At 46.0% G+C, this 15804-nt stretch overlaps 1 protein-coding gene across 7 annotated transcripts in view; it reads left to right on the forward strand.

Annotated features, from left to right (window-relative positions):
* Nucleotides 1-15804, forward strand: part of LOC125308596 (NACHT, LRR and PYD domains-containing protein 3-like) — a 72605-nt gene that overhangs the window by 9373 nt on the left and 47428 nt on the right. For 6 of the 7 annotated variants that reach the window (XM_048265153.1, XM_048265154.1, XM_048265152.1 and 3 more), the window contains 4 exons: nt 5776-5856; nt 8590-10584; nt 14664-14837; nt 15067-15240. In XM_048265153.1, coding sequence (XP_048121110.1) covers nt 5776-5856; nt 8590-10584; nt 14664-14837; nt 15067-15240 — 2424 coding nt within the window. The remainder of the gene's footprint in view (nt 1-5775; nt 5857-8589; nt 10585-14663; nt 14838-15066; nt 15241-15804) is intronic. The other variant, XM_048265156.1, reaches the window with a different exon arrangement.

Raw genomic sequence — 15804 nt, forward strand, 5'->3', positions numbered from 1 at the left:
ACAGTCGTAGTGTTATCCAATTGCGTGCAGTGAGATTTTCAAATGCATGCTTGGTGCCACCCCTCGAGTTGGGCCATTATAGTACATTATTCATGGCCAGACCCTAAATCTTTCTCCAGGCTACTGTGTAAGGCTAATTAGTTCAATTTTCAATTTGAAAAAGGAAAACCACGAAATTGAAAAAGTGGATTACATTTTCTGAAATTGCTTTTTTTGTTTGTCAAATCAATGCAAACATTTTGGAGTTGTTGTCCTGGTTTTGTATTTGTGTAACAGACAGAAATATGGATAACTGAAGAGTAATAAATCGTAAAAAAATTGTTTCTATTTGCACCTGTGGCTGTCTGAAAGGAGCAGGGTCTAAGCGCCCGTGTGCTCAGGGTCTGGTGAAAGCTGATTGGCTGGCGAGGGCCAAGTCTTCTGTCTGACTCATTTTAAACTCCTAACCCGGCTTGTACTGTGTTAAAGGCATTTACATCAAAGTCAAAATCAAAGTCAAAGTCAGCTTTATTGTCAATTTCTTCACATGTTCCAGACATACAAAGAGATCGAAATTACGTTTCTCACTATCCCACGGTGAAGACAAGACATATTTTACCAATTTAGGTCCACAGACAAACATAACATTCAAGTAAACAAAAAAGTAAGTAAATAAGTAAATAAGAGGGCACATATAATAATGAAAAAATAAGAGCAGCAAAATGTGGTTGAAATTGTGCATAGACAGTCAATAAAAATACTAGTGCAAATTCAGGCCAATAAAAGGCTTGGGTAGTTCTGTTTGACCTAAGTAAGAAGAAAGTGGCATAGTGGTGCAAGTTATGTAAGAGCAGCAGAAGTGTTGTGTTTCAGGACAACAACACCAGTTGTAAAGTGTACAAGTGTGCAAAGTGTGCAAGTGGAGTAGTGCAGGCGGCCATTTTTGGGTCCAATGTCCAGGATGTTATGTAGCTGAGGGTGGAGGGGGAGGAGGGAGAGAGAGAGTTCAGCATCCCACGGCTTGGTGTATGAAGCTGTTGGTGAGTCTGGTAGTCTTGGGGAGCCGCAGGCTTCTGTACCTCTTCCCAGAGGGCAGTAGATCAAACAGATTGTGGCCGGGGTGACTTGCATCACTCACAATTTTGGTCGCCTTGGGGTGAGGTGGGTGGTGTAAATGTCCTTCAGGGAGGGGAGTGAAGCACCAATAATCCTTCCAGCTGTGTTCACTATGCTGCAGGGCTTTCCTGTTGTATTCAGTGCAGCTTCCGCCCCCACACAGCGATACAGCTGGAGAGGATGCTCTCGATGGTGCCTCGGTAGAATGTGGTCATGATGGCTGGTGGAGCACTTGCTCGCCTGAGTTTCCGCAGGAAGTACAGGCGGCTGAGCTCTCTTCGCCAGTGATGCAGTGTTGGTGGTCCAGGAGAGGTCTTCACTGATGTGCACCCCCAGGAATTTGGTGCTGCTCGCTCTCTCCACCACAGCACCGTCGATGGTCAGTGGCAGGTGTTGGGTGTGACCTCTCCGAAGTCAACAACAATCTCTTTGGTCTTGCTGACGTTCAGCAGGAGGTTGTTGTCCCTGCACCACGTGGTCAGATGGTCGACCTCCAACCTGTATTGAGTCTCGCCGCCCCTTGGTGATGAGACCCACCAGAGTTGTGTCGTCAGCAAATTTCACTATGTGATTGTTGCTGTAGGTTGCAGTGCAGTCATCGTCAGCAGGGTGAAGAGCAGCGGACTGAGCACGCAGCCTTGGGGGCCCCTGTGCTCAGTGTGATGCTGCTTGAGGTATTGTTGCCAACACGCACTACTTGGGGCCTCTGACAGAGGAAGTCCAGTAGCCAGTTGCAGAGGTAGGTACTGAGTCCCAGTTTGTCAAGTTTGCAGATGAGTTGTTGTGGTATTATGGTGTTGAATGCAGAACTGAAGTCTATAAACAGCAATCTCACATATGAGTCTCTTTTTTCCAGGTGGGTGAGGGCTGGGTGGAGGGGCAGAGCAGATTGCATCCTCTGTAGACCGCTTGGCTCGGTATGCAAACTGGAAGGGGTCCAGGGTGGGGGAGAATGGCTTTGATATGTGACATGACAAGCCGCTCAAAGCACTTCATGATGATGGGTGTCAGTGCCACAGGGCGGTAGTCATTGAAGCAGGATGGAGCAGTTTTCTTCGGCACAGGTATGATGGTGGCAGCTTTGAAACATGATGGGATCGATGGCTTGCTTCAGGGAAGTGTTAAAGATGTCTGTGAAGACATCCTTAAGCCCCCTGCGCGCAGTCCTTCAGCGCCGCGACCTGGGATGTTGTCTGGACCTGTTGCCTTTACGGGTGTTGATAGCAGCAAGTGTCCTCTTCACGCTGTCGGCAGAGAGGCACAGGGGCTGCTCATGCAGAGGGGGATGGGTCTTCTGTGGGCAGGTGCTGTTTTTGCTTCAAAGCGAGCAAAGAAGCGGTTCAGGTTGTTGAGCAGAGGGATGTTGCTCTCACAGCTCTGTGGCGGGCTTGTAGTCCCGTGAGGGCCTGGAATGCCCTGCCATAGGCTTTGTGCGTTCCTGCTGTCTTTGAAGTGGGTGGTTATCTTGTGAGTGTATTCCTTTTTGCTTCCTTGATGCCAAAGGACAGGTTGGCTCTCGCTGTTTTCATGCCAGCTTCATCCCCAGCTCTGTAGGCTTTGTCTCTGGCCCTCAGCAGCCTGAGGACATCCCCTGTCAGCCATGGCTTCCAGTTAGCCAGTGATGATGTCTTTGTGTGGGTCACATCATCGATGCACTTGGTGATGTAAGAGGTTACAGTGTCTGTATACTCCTATGTCTGTCGGTTGTTGTAAGTGGCTGCCTGCTTAAACATTTCCCAGTCTGTTGTGTCAAAGCAGTCTTGAAGAGCATCGGAGGCTCCCTCAGGCCACACTTTTACCTGCTTACAAACCGGTTTGTTCGCTTTTTACCCTTTGTCTGTATCGCGGGCATTAGCATAACAGTGATATGGTCTGAAAGTCCAATGTGGGGGAGGGGGGTGGCTTTGTATGCTCCTTTGTGTGCAGTGTAGACCAGGTCCAGGATGTTATCTCCTCTTGTTGGAAAATCAACATGCTGGTGTAGCTTTGGAAGTACAGTTTTGAGATCAGCATGGTTAAAATCTCCAGTGAAGATGGTGAAACCGTCTGGGTGTGCCGTCTGTTGTTCACTGACAGCCTGGTACAGTTCACTAAGAGCCGCGTTCTTATCGCTGTTGTTGTTGGTAGGCGGGATGTATACTGCGACTAGCAGAATCGCAGTAATTTCCCTTGGCAGGTAAAAAGGACGGCACTTTATGATCATAAACTCTGCCAGTGGTGAGCAGTGTTTGCATACTACTACAGTGTCCCGGCACCATTCGTCACGGATGTAAACACAGATTCCTCCTCCTCGTGATTTACCTCCCTTTACAATGGCCCTGTCTGCTCGATAGCATGCTAGAGTATGTGAAGCATGCTAGAGTAAAGTGTATCAGAGTACACTTTAGTGTGCAGAGAAATTGTCTTTTGGACATACATGGTAGGGCTGTTGGAACGAATTTCTAAAGTCGAATATAAATCGAATATTTAAAAAATCATTCAAATTTGGAAATTACTATTCGAATGTGGTGTTTTGGTGAGTTTTTTTATGTGTTGGCTAACTTTAGCGAATATGTGAAAACAAAATGCTTTTGTCACGTCTAATGCACAATCTAAATATGGCAGAATGGGGCACTGCACCCACGGAGATCACCACTCTTCAGCGATGTGTGGAACGTTTTCGGAAAAATAACAATTAGCCTATGTCGTAATCAGCGAGCAGCCCGAGTGCACATCTGATAACGCTACACCCTGAGAAGCTAGGTAGGTGAACAGTCCAAGGATGAGGAACCGCGCAGCCAAAGCAGGCAAGAATTAGGTTTTTGCCTCCCTTCTCTAGGCTATGTCCTCTATGTCCTCATCTAGGCTATGTCCTCTAGGCTATGTCCTCTATGTCCTCCTCTAGGCTATGTCCTCTATGTCCTTCTCTAGGCTATGTCCTCTAGGCTATGTCCTCTATGTCCTCCTCTAGGCTATGTCCTCCTCTAGGCTACAGTATGTCCTCTATGTCCTCCTCTAGGCTATGTCCTCTGTCCGGTGCTTTTGTCACTTCTCTGGTTCATGGAATCGAGGGCCGATAGAAAAAAAGAAAGTAAGCTTTTCCCCAATCAGGAAATACTTGCTAATTTGGCTACTCAAGTTGCTCAGATATCGTTGGTAGACTGGGCTTTTGTTCAATATAACAAGTCAACCACGCGTTTATAGTGGCATTGGCAATGCATAACCCCGTTTATACAGTGTGTAGAGATGCATCGTACATATTAATAATAGGCATAATTTGAGCATTAAATATTTGAATATAATTTGATTATTAAAAATAATAATGAATGAAATTCGAATTAGGTTATGGAAGAAAATTGATAGCCCAAATACATGGTTGCTGTAAAATTAAAAAAAAAAGTTTTTTTAAGGGAAATCTCTTTTGAAAACCAGTTTAAAGACTTTTAAAGACTTGACTTATCGTTCTTACGTAAGCAAATCTGTGAAACCGGCTGACAAACTAATCCTTATTTTTGTGTTTTAGCCAATATCTTAACATTTCACATACAGTATCTGCAGAGTGTGTATAGTGTGTTTACAACCTGTGCATCTAAACCTTGTGTATAGTGTGTTTACAACCTGTGCAACTAAACCTTATGAGGTGAAAAGGGTGAGATCACCGGAGCACATAGATGTTGAAGTTGCTCATATGTTATTTCTGAACGGTGCAGCAAAAGGCTAACGTTTCAATTTAGGTTCCATCTTCATCAGAGTCCATGGGAGATAGAGGCGCTGCTTCAACTGAGAAACACCCTCAGGTGCATAGAGTATAAGTATATAGTATAGTTAAGGCTATATATATAAGTATAAGTATATAGTATATATTCTTTTTTGATCCCGTGAGGGAAATTTGGTCTCTGCATTTAACCCAATTGGTGAATTAGTGAAACATAAACAGCACACAGTGTACACACAGTGAGGTGAAGCACACACTAATCCCGGCGCAGTGAGCTGCCTGCTTCAACGGCGGCTCTCGGGGAGCAGTGAGGGGTTAGGTGCCTTGCTCAAGGGCACTTCAGCCGTGCCTACTGGTCGGGGCTCGAACCGGCAACCCTGCGGTTACAAGTCCAGAGTGCTAACCAGTGGGCCACGGCTTAAATTAGAGGGGGCCGTACCTTAAATTAGCCCATGTCATCCCTGGGCCTACTCTCATTCGGATCATCAGCCATAACGGGGCGCTATACTACCTTCAACTGCCTGACTGTAAACTAGGAGGACCCAACTTTAAAAGCGTGTTCATGAGATCAGCTTGTAAAAAAAGCAAATATGTGGTATGAAAATACAATATACACGGTGTGGCCCCTTTCATGCACCTGAGGGTGTTTACAATTCAGAAATGAAGAAACAAGCAACTTCAGCATCTGTGTGCTCCCGTGACCTCACTGCATGATCAGTCCTCCCATGTGAAGCGCCAGATTGTTAATCAGAAGCACGGTGGAATTACCATTTTTTACTTAAATGTAACCTTATTTTTGTATTTTCACTAATATCTTAACGTTTTGGATTGATGTAATGGTGTGTAGTGTGTTGTTTATAATTTGTGTAGTGTGTGTGTGTGTCGTGCGTGCCTGCGTGCGTGCGAGCGAGAGAGAGAGACAGAGAGAATGTGGTCCTTCAGAGGGAGATGTGAAAACACTCACTAGAGTCATGTTGTGTTAACAGTGTCCAGCAGGGGGCGTCAGGCACACAGTCCAAGAGGACAGACAAGACCAGACAAGAGAAGGACTCTGCCTCAGAACACAGGTGAGATTATGGATGATAATCTGCCAAGATTTAGCATAATCCTTTAGAAACCATCTCTACAGCGGTCAGGTTGGATTTGATGTAGGGCTGATTTATTGCATTTGCGATAATATCGCGATATGATGAAACACGATTTTCAAACGCAAAGGCTGCGATTTGTAATATGTGACGTCACCACAACGCATTTATACTTGCTTGCCGACGCGCCACCGACTCTTCTCACCGACCACTGAAGAAGCAAAAAACGTAAGCAAGAGGACCAGCTAACAGTGTCAAGAAAGGTCTGATCAGTAGAGCTACTTTGGTTAAAAATAAACCTCTTCATTACCTTTTGCTCGAACCTGCCATGTCCCTGGTTCTAGTTCATAATTCCCCTGTGCTGCTACTCTGGCTGGTAACTTCATTCACTTGTCCAACTGACGATTAAAACTCCACGACTGTTTAGGCTGCACAGCAGCCATTCACCTGTGCACCGGGGACTTTGTTTACTGGAGTACAGTGACAGCATTTGCTATATCCAAGGGGGTTGGCGGCACAAACATTTCATCTCACAGTTAATGAATTGATGCATAATGTTATCCGCAAGTAGTTGACACAGCTAACCACCAAAAACCCAGCTGTTCTAACATTAGCTTACCAGCTAAGGCTCTACACACATGCTGCTAACTGCTGATAACTTTGCCTGTTTAAAGAGTTTTGTCTCCGCGATTGGCTTTGTTGTGATATGAACAAACTAGTTAATTTGCATGCATGCGTATTGCGCTGCGGTGTTGATGATGCTAACCTTTAGTTAACACCGAGCTGAACGGTCATTCGGCCGCATTTATTTGCTCTACAACAATCTACAGTAGTTTGTCCGATTCACGTGCAAGTAGCCTACAGAGGAGAGGAGCGGGTCTGTGTGTGTGTGCGCGAGCGCGCGTGTATGGAGAGCACAGGACAAGGAGAAGCCGTGTCAGTGCCACTACATGTAGACCTATCTGTTAACTAACGAAAGAAGGTCATATCTACATGAAATAGAAACGAATCAGAATCATTAAATGTTTACAAGGCTGGAAGTTCAACAAATATAGGTCTACTAACGTAATTAAAATAGTTAAATAAAAAATATTTCATTCATCAATCTTATTCAATGACCTAATGCCATCATAACATAGGCCTGGGCTTCAAGAAAGAACCGTTTATGTTTAACTTATCTAATTTTGTGTTGGTCATACTATAGAATAATATATTGCTTGTCTTTGTTGAATAAGACAGAAGATAAAGAGCTTAAAAATAATTGCATATCGCATCGCAATCGCAATATTGGTGAGAAAAATCGCAATTAGATTTTTTTCCAAAATCGTTCACCCCTAATTTGATGTTAGAAACCTTCTGTCCCTCTAGGTCCCTATTCTGTAATGCCATATTAGAACTGTACATTATTTGTTCCTGTAGTAATGATGTTATTTATTCTGTTTATGTAAGGGAAGCCTGCTGTGTCAGTAATGTGAAGTCAGTGATTGTACGCGATTTCAAGCCCATAAAATTTTTTCTTCACGTTCAGCAATCATTTTCCTCGCGATCCGCTCGCTGCCCATTCCGTGAATACTCTGTAAAAAAAACACTCTCTGTAGGCAGCCCAGGCTCCAAAAACTAGAAACAAACAAAGTGTCCCCCAAACACAAAGAACGCCTTGTGTGGAGTTTCTCTGTGAATACTGAAGGGAAGGGTGAGCTACCTCTCTATTGTGTTTCCTTTGGTCCTTGGTTAAAATATAATGTATGTTGTTTTGGACAATTTAAAAAAAAATATATATAAACAAACACAACAAATGCGACTTCCTGCGCAATAGCTGACTACACCTTTAACTACAAGGAATACGAGAGAAATAAACTCAACTGTCAGTCTTCTGCAAACTGTCCTTCCATGACTGTCTGCCCGTTTCTAATAGTTTACAACCCCCCTGCATGTCCATATTCTGATGATATGGACAAACCCCCCCTGTGTGTACATATTCTGATGATATGGACAAACCCCCCCTGTGTGCGTGTAGCTACAGTGTGTCTATGGGAGGAAATGAACACAAATTACTACATTATAATGACACACACACACACACACACACGCACGCACACGCACGCACGCACGCACGCACGCACGCACACACACACACATACACACACACATACCACACACACACACACACACACACACACACTCTGACAAGAAAACGAGACTGATTCCTGTCACCAGCCTGAGGGTACACTTCTGAACTTTAGTCTTTTCTAATGAATGAGAATTTTCAACAGTGTGGCCACTTCTGGTTTGGAACAACTCAGTGAAAACAAACATTCATCCATCTATGACAACTGAAGTCACTCAATCCAGCTGTCATCAACTTTACACTTTTGCCATTCTATCTAGCTTCATTAACGTGCGATTGTTTTCACTGAATGCAGCCCATAGACTCTGCTTTATCTCAAGAGGAAATGATGTGAACATGATGTTTAGAACATGATTATAGGGACTACAGGTGGAACTTAGCAATTGTTGCTATAACTGCTATAATTTTTGCTGGCCAAACACATACTCTCTTGTATCAGAAGATTAATGTTTATTTGTGCATTGTCCCTGTTTTAAATAAATCAATTTCCAATTCTAAGTCACTATTGATTGTGCATAAACATTCTCCCCAGGTGTTCTATGATGATGTTCATGTGTGTGTTTTGTGTGATTCTGTCATTGATCCAGATGGACACCAGAGGAGGCAGAGATCCATGAGAAACTCAGATCTACTCTGAAGAGCAAGTTTCAGCAGCTGGTTGAGGGAGTACCAAATCAGGGAGACCCCAGACTCCTCCAAGAGATCTACACAGACCTCTACGTCACAGAGGGGGGAGGAGGAGGAGGGGTCAGTTATGAACATGAGGTCAGACAGATAGAGAGGGCATCCTGGAGAAGAGAAGCACAGGACAGACCAATCAAATGCAGTGACATCTTTAATCGCTTACTGGAAGAGGAAAGACGCAGAAAAGAACACTTCCTGGAAGAAGAGAGAAGAATCTCTGAGCCCTTTCACAGACAACACAAACACCTCAGAACAGTGCTGACCAAGGGAGTGGCTGGCATTGGGAAAACTGTCTCAGTGCAGAAGTTCATTCTGGACTGGGCTGAAGGAACAGCCAATCAGGATGTCCACTTCATATTTCCTCTTCCTTTCCGGGAGCTAAACTCGATGAAGGAGGAGAAACTCAGTCTGGTGGATCTTATTCAGCACTTTTTCCCAGAAATCAAAGATTCCAGAATATTCTCCAGTTCAGAGAACAGAGTCATGTTCATTTTTGATGGTCTGGATGAGTGTCGACTTCCTCTAGATTTCCTCTCCAACCCGAGGTGTTGTGATGTGACAGAGCCAGCCTCAGTGGACGTGCTGCTGACAAACCTCATCGAGGGGAATCTGCTTCCTTCTGCTCTCCTCTGGATCACCACCCGACCAGCAGCAGCCAATCAGATTCCTTCAAAGTGTGTGGACCAGGTGACAGAAATAAGGGGATTCAATGACCAACAGAAAGAGGAGTACTTCAGGAAGAGAATCAGTGATGAGAACCTGGCCAGCAGAACAGTCACACACCTGAAGTCATCCAGGAGCCTCTACATCATGTGCCACATTCCAGTCTTCTGCTGGATTACAGCCACTGTTGTAGAGAGAACATCAGAATCGGAGAACGTAAAAATGCCACGGACTCTCACTCAAATGTACACACACTTCCTGATAGTTCAGACAAGCATCAAACAGAAGTACACAAAGAGAAAAGAGACAGATGAAGAGGTGATATTCAAACTTGGGAAACTGGCTTTCCAACAGCTGGAGAAGGGCAATCTGATCTTCTATGAGGAGGACCTGAGAGAGTGTGGCATTGACGTCACAGAAGCATCAGTGTACTCAGGAGTGTGTACTCAGATCTTCAGAGAGGAGGCTGGGCTGTACCAGGGGAGGGTGTTCAGCTTTGTGCATCTGAGCATCCAGGAGTTTCTTGCAGCTCTGTATGTGTTCCTCTGCTTCAGCAACAGACAGAGAAACATGCCTGACCAACAGCAAACCTCTCAGCTCTCTGCTCTGTTCAGAGCTGCAACACTTCATGACCTACACAAGACTGCAGTGGACCTGGCCTTACAGAGTAAGAATGGACACCTGGACCTTTTCCTCCGCTTCCTTCTGGGCCTCTCACTGGAGTCCAATCAGAATCTCTTAAAGCACCTTCTGCCACAGAGCAGTAGCCAATCAGATAGCTCAGAGAAAACAGCCCAGTATGTCAAACAGAAGATCAGAGATCAGAGGAGCTCAGACAGAGATGAAGATGAAGATGATTCAAACAGAGATGAAGATGTATATAATTCAAACAGAGATGAAGATGTATATAATTCAAACAGAGATGAAGATGTATATAATTCAAACAGAGATGAAGATGTATATAATTCAAACAGAAGGATCAACCTGTTCTACTGTCTGAATGAGCTGAATCACCATGCTGTAGTGGAGCACAAAATGAGCACAGATAATCTGCATGTAGAGATGCTCTTACCTGGACAGTGGGAGACTAAGAAATTTCAGTTTAAGATGTCAGAGGAGCAGCTGGCTGAGTTTGACCTGCAGAAGTACATAAAGACACCAGAGGAAGATCAGACTGAACTCCTCAGTCCAGAGGAAGTTCTTCAGAAGGTGCTGCCAGGAGTCACATCAGCTCTGTAAGTAACACACTGTGTGTGTGTGTGTGTGAGTGTATAAGTATAAGTATATATACTCTTTTGATCCCGTGAGGGAAATTTGGTCTCTGTATTTATCCCAATCCGTGAATTAGTGAAACACACTCAGCACACAGTGAACACACAGTGTGTGTGTGTGTGTGAGCGAGAGAGAGATTTCCAGAGCAATTATCAGTAGTCACCTTAACAGATAGCTGATGTTCGTGTTGAAGGATCTGTCCTGATGGAGGACATTGTCCCTGAGCTGAGAGTTAAGCAAACACTCCAGACTACAGTTCATACGTCATGTCTGCCTTCCAGCACTTTAGTATAGACTGACCGTACTGGATGTCCATGTGCTTCTCTAGCCTTTATGGACAGGACAGTAGAGATGAGACAGGAAGCAGGTGGGAGAGAGATGGGGACTGGGGTCAGGAAATGACCTCACGCTGGACTCAAATGTGGGTCCCTGTGGGCACTAAACCCATGTATGGTGCAGGACCACGATGCTACCGCTGTGCTAACGTGTGTGTGTGTGTGTGTGTTTGCTTTCGTGATAAAGAGAGGGGGCGGCTGTGTGTCTGTGTGTGTGTGTGCAGGAATGTGTGTGTACGTGTGTAGGACTGGGCGATTATTATTGAACGCTTATTGCTTTTACACGTTTTTACCTGCACTTACAGGCCTTCGATCGTCCAGGCCACCAAGGGGAGGTTCTGGCTGTGTGTGTAGACTGGAGTGTGTGTGTGTGTGTGTGGGAGAGATGGTGTGTGTGATAGAGAGGCAGAGTGTGTGAGGAGTGGTTGTGAGTGTGTTTGTGTTTGAAATTGTGGGTGGCAGGAATCAGTGTGTGTGTGTGCATGAGAGAGAGTGTGTGTGCGTGAGGAAGTGTGGGAAGGGTGTGGGTGTAGATTGGAGTGTGTATTTGTGTGTGTGTGAGTGTGTGTGTGGGAGAGTCTTGCGGGCAGTTGGACACCACCATCAAAGTCAAAGTCAAAGTCAAAGTCAGCTTTATTGTCAATTTCTTCACATGTTCCAGACATACAAAGAGATCGAAATTACGTTTCTCACTATCCCACGGTGAAGACTAGACATATTTTACCAATTTAAGTCCACAGACAAACATAACATTCAAGTAAACAAAAAAGTAAGTAAATAAGTAAATAAGAGGGCACATATAATAATGAAAAAATAAAAGCAGCAAAATTTGGTTGAAATTGTGCATAGACAGTCAATAAAATACTAGTGCAAAGTCAGGCCAATAAAAGGCTTGGGTAGTTCTGTTTGACCTAAGTAATAAAGAAAGTGGCATAGTGGTGCAAGTTATGTAAGAGCAGCAGAAGTGTTGTGTTTTCAGGACAACAACACCAAGTTGTAAAGTGTACAAGTGTGCAAGTGTTCAAGTGTGCAAGTGGAGTAGTGCAGGCGGCCATTGTGGGTTCAATGTCCAGGATGTTATGTAGCTGAGGGTGGAGGGGGAGAGGAGGGAGAGAGTTCAGCATCCTTACAGCTTGGTGTATGAAGCTGTTGGTGAGTCTGGTAGTCTTGGGAGGCGCCCGGCTTCTGTACCTCTTCCCAGAGGGCAGTAGATCAAACAGATTGTGAGCTGGGGTGACTTGCATCACTCACAATTTTGGTCGCCTTTTGGGTGAGGTGGGTGGTGTAAATGTCCTTCAGGGAGGGGAGTGAAGCACCAATAATCCTTCCAGCTGTGTTCACTATGCATACCCAGGGCTTTCCTGTTGTATTCAGTGCAGCTTCCGCCCCACACAGCAATACAGCTGGAGAGGATGCTCTCAATGGTGCCTCGGTAGAATGTGGTCATGATGGCTGGTGGAGCACTTGCTCGCCTGAGTTTCATAGGAAGTACAGGTGGCTGAGCTCTCTTAAGCCAGTGATGCAGTGTTGGTGGTCCAGGAGAGGTCTTCACTGATGTGCACCCCCAGGAATTTGGTGCTGCTCGCTCTCTCCACCACAGCACCGTCGATGGTCAGTGGCAGGTGTTGGGTGTGACCTCTCCGAAGTCAACAACAATCTCTTTGGTCTTGCTGACGTTCAGCAGGAGGTTGTTGTCCCTGCACCACGTGGTCAGATGGTCGACCTCCAACCTGTATTGAGTCTCGTAAGCCCTTGGTGATGAGACCCACCAGAGTTGTGTCGTCAGCAAATTTCACTATGTGATTGTTGCTGTAGGTTGCAGTGCAGTCATCGTCAGCAGGGTGAAGAGCAGCCGGACTGAGCACGCAGCCTTGGGGGGCCCCTGTGCTCAGTGTGATGCTGCTTGAGGTATTGTTGCCAACATTACTACTTGGGGCCTCTGACAGAGGAAGTCCAGTAGCCAGTTGCAGAGGTAGGTACTGAGTCCCAGTTTGTCAAGTTTACAGATGAGTTGTTGTGGTATTATGGTGTTGAATGCAGAACTGAAGTCTATAAACAGCAATCTCACATATGAGTCTCTTTTTTTCCAGGTGGGTGAGGGCTGGGTGGAGGGAGCAGAGCAGATTGCATCCTCTGTAGACCGCTTGGCTCGGTATGCAAACTGGAAGGGGTCAGGGTGGGGGAGAATGGCTTTGATATGTGACATGACAAGCGCTCAAAGCACTTCATGATGATGGGTGTCAGTGCCACAGGGCGGTAGTCATTGAAGCAGGATGGAGCAGTTTTCTTGGCACAGGTATGATGGTGGCAGCTTTGAAACATGATGGGGCGATGGCTTGCTTCAGGGAAGTGTTAAAGATGTCTGTGAAGACATCCTTAAGCTCCCCGCACTGTCCTTCAGCGCACGACCTGGGATGTTGTCTGGACCTGTTGCCTTCACGGGTGTTGATAGCAGCAAGTGTCCTCTTCACGCTGTCGACAGAGAGGCACAGGGGCTGCTCATGTAGAGGGGATGGGTCTTCTGTGGGCAGGTGCTGTTTTGTGCTTCAAAGCGAGCAAAGAAGCGGTTCAGGTTGTTGAGCAGAGGATGTTGCTCTCACAGCTCTGTGGCGGGGGCTTGTAGTCGTGAGGGCCTGAATGCCCTGCCATAGGCTTTGTGCGTTCCTGCTGTTCCACCATTAACATAAAGGGGAAAACACACACAGTTTGGCTCATTGTAACAAAATAGGGGTCTGTGTATTTAACAGAATGGGTATCAAATCACAGTTTAGCTTAACAAGAAATATGAAGCAGAACAAATTCTAGTGCCGGGTGGGCAGCTAGGCACGGAAGTCTCTCCACAAAGACAGAAAGCACGGCTATGCTTCCTCTCACAATTCTCCATCTCTGTGTGCGCCCCTTCAGGAGCGGCGTAGGGGTCCACATGACCGTAATGCAGTTACCGTCCCAGCCCAGTGTGTGTGGTGGAGATGTGTATGGGTGAGAGGGTGTGTGTGTGTGTGTGTGTGTGTGTGTGGTGGAGATGTGTATGGGTGAGAGGGAGTGTGTGTGTGTGTTTGTGTGTTTGGTGGAGATGTGTATGGGTGAGAGGGTGTGTGTGTGTGTGTGTGTGGGTTTGTGTGTGTGTGTGGTGGATATGTGTATGGGTGAGAGGGTGTGTGTGTGTGTGTGTGTGTGTGTGTGTGTGTGTGTGTGTGTGGGTGGAGATGTGTATGGGTGAGAGGGAGTGTGTGTGTGTGTGTGTGTGTGTGTGTGTGTGTTTGGTGGAGATGTGTATGGGTGAGAGGGAGTGTGTGTGTGGGTGGAGATGTGTGTGTATGGGTGAGTGGTGTAATGTGTGTGTGTGTGTGTGTGTGTGTGTGTGTGTGTGTGTGTGTGTGTGTGTGTGTGTGTGTTTGGTGGGAGATGTGTATGGGTGAGAGGGAGTGTGTGTGTGTGTGTGTGTGTGTTTGGTGGAGATGTGTATGGGTGAGAGGGAGTGTGTGTGTGTGTTGTTTGTGTGTTTGGTGGAGATGTGTATGGGTGAGAGGGTGTGTGTGTGTGTGTGTGTGTGTGTGTGTGTGGTGGAGATGTGTGTATGGGTGAGAGGGAGTGTGTGTGTGTGTGTGTGCATGTGTATGTTGGAGACAGAGAGAGTGTTAGTGTGTGTGTGTGTGTGTGTGGATGATTGGGGAGTAATATTCAGATGTATCATGATGTGTCTCCAGGCTGCAGAACTGTAAGCTGACAGAGAAGAGCTGTTCCTATCTGGCCTCTGCTCTTACATCACTCTCCTCAAGACTCAGACTGCTGGACCTGAGTGGGAATGACCTGCACGACTCAGGAGTGGAACTTTTATGTTCTGCTCTTTCTCATCAAAACTGCAAACTGGAGGAACTACGGTAAGCTTCATTTCATGTAGTGATTGTATGTGAGTGATTATGTGTATGTAGGGTGTGTGTGTGTGTGTGTGTGTGTGTGTGTGTGTGTGGTGGAGATGTGTATGGGTGAGAGGGAGTGTGTGTGTGTGTGTGTGCATGTGTATGTTGGAGACAGAGAGAGTGTTAGTGTGTGTGTGTGTGTGTGGATGATTGGGGAGTAATATTCAGATGTATCATGATGTGTCTCCAGGCTGCAGCACTGTATCCTGACAGAGAAGAGCTGTTCCTATCTGGCCTCTGCTCTTACATCACTCTCCTCAAGACTCAGACTGCTGGACCTGAGTGGGAATGACCTGCACGACTCAGGAGTGGAACTTTTATGTTCTGCTCTTTCTTATCAAAACTGCAAACTGGAGGAACTACGGTAAGCATCATTTCATGTAGTGATTGTATGTGAGTGATTATGTGTATGTAGGAGTGTGTGTGTGTGTGTGTGTGTGTGTGTGTGTGGGAGTGTGTGTGTGTGTATGGGAGGGGTGTGTGTGTGTGTGTGTGCATGTGTATGTTGGGAACCAGAGGGGAGTTAGTGTGTGTGTGTGTGTGTGGATGATTGGGGGAGTAATATTCAAGATGTATCATGATGTGTCTCAGGCTGCAGCACTGTATCCCTGACAGGAGAAAGGGCTGTTCCTATCTGGCTCTGCTCTTACATCACTTTCTCCTCAAGACTCAGACTGCTGGACCTGAGTGGGAGCCTTGCGACTCAGGAGTGGAACACATGTTTCTGCTCTTTCTCATCAAAACTGCAAACTGGAGGAACTACGGTAAGCATCATTTCATGTAGTGATTGTATGTGAGTGATTATGTGTATGTAGGAGTGTGTGTGTGTGTGTGTGTGTGTGTGTGTGTGTGTGTGGTGGAGATGAGATTGGGTTTAAAGGAGTATGTGTGTGTGTTGTAGAGATGTGTGGTGGCGGGAGTGTGTGTG

This window comes from Alosa alosa, chromosome 15 (genome assembly GCF_017589495.1).
Source record: "Alosa alosa isolate M-15738 ecotype Scorff River chromosome 15, AALO_Geno_1.1, whole genome shotgun sequence".
NCBI lineage: Eukaryota > Metazoa > Chordata > Actinopteri > Clupeiformes > Clupeidae > Alosa > Alosa alosa.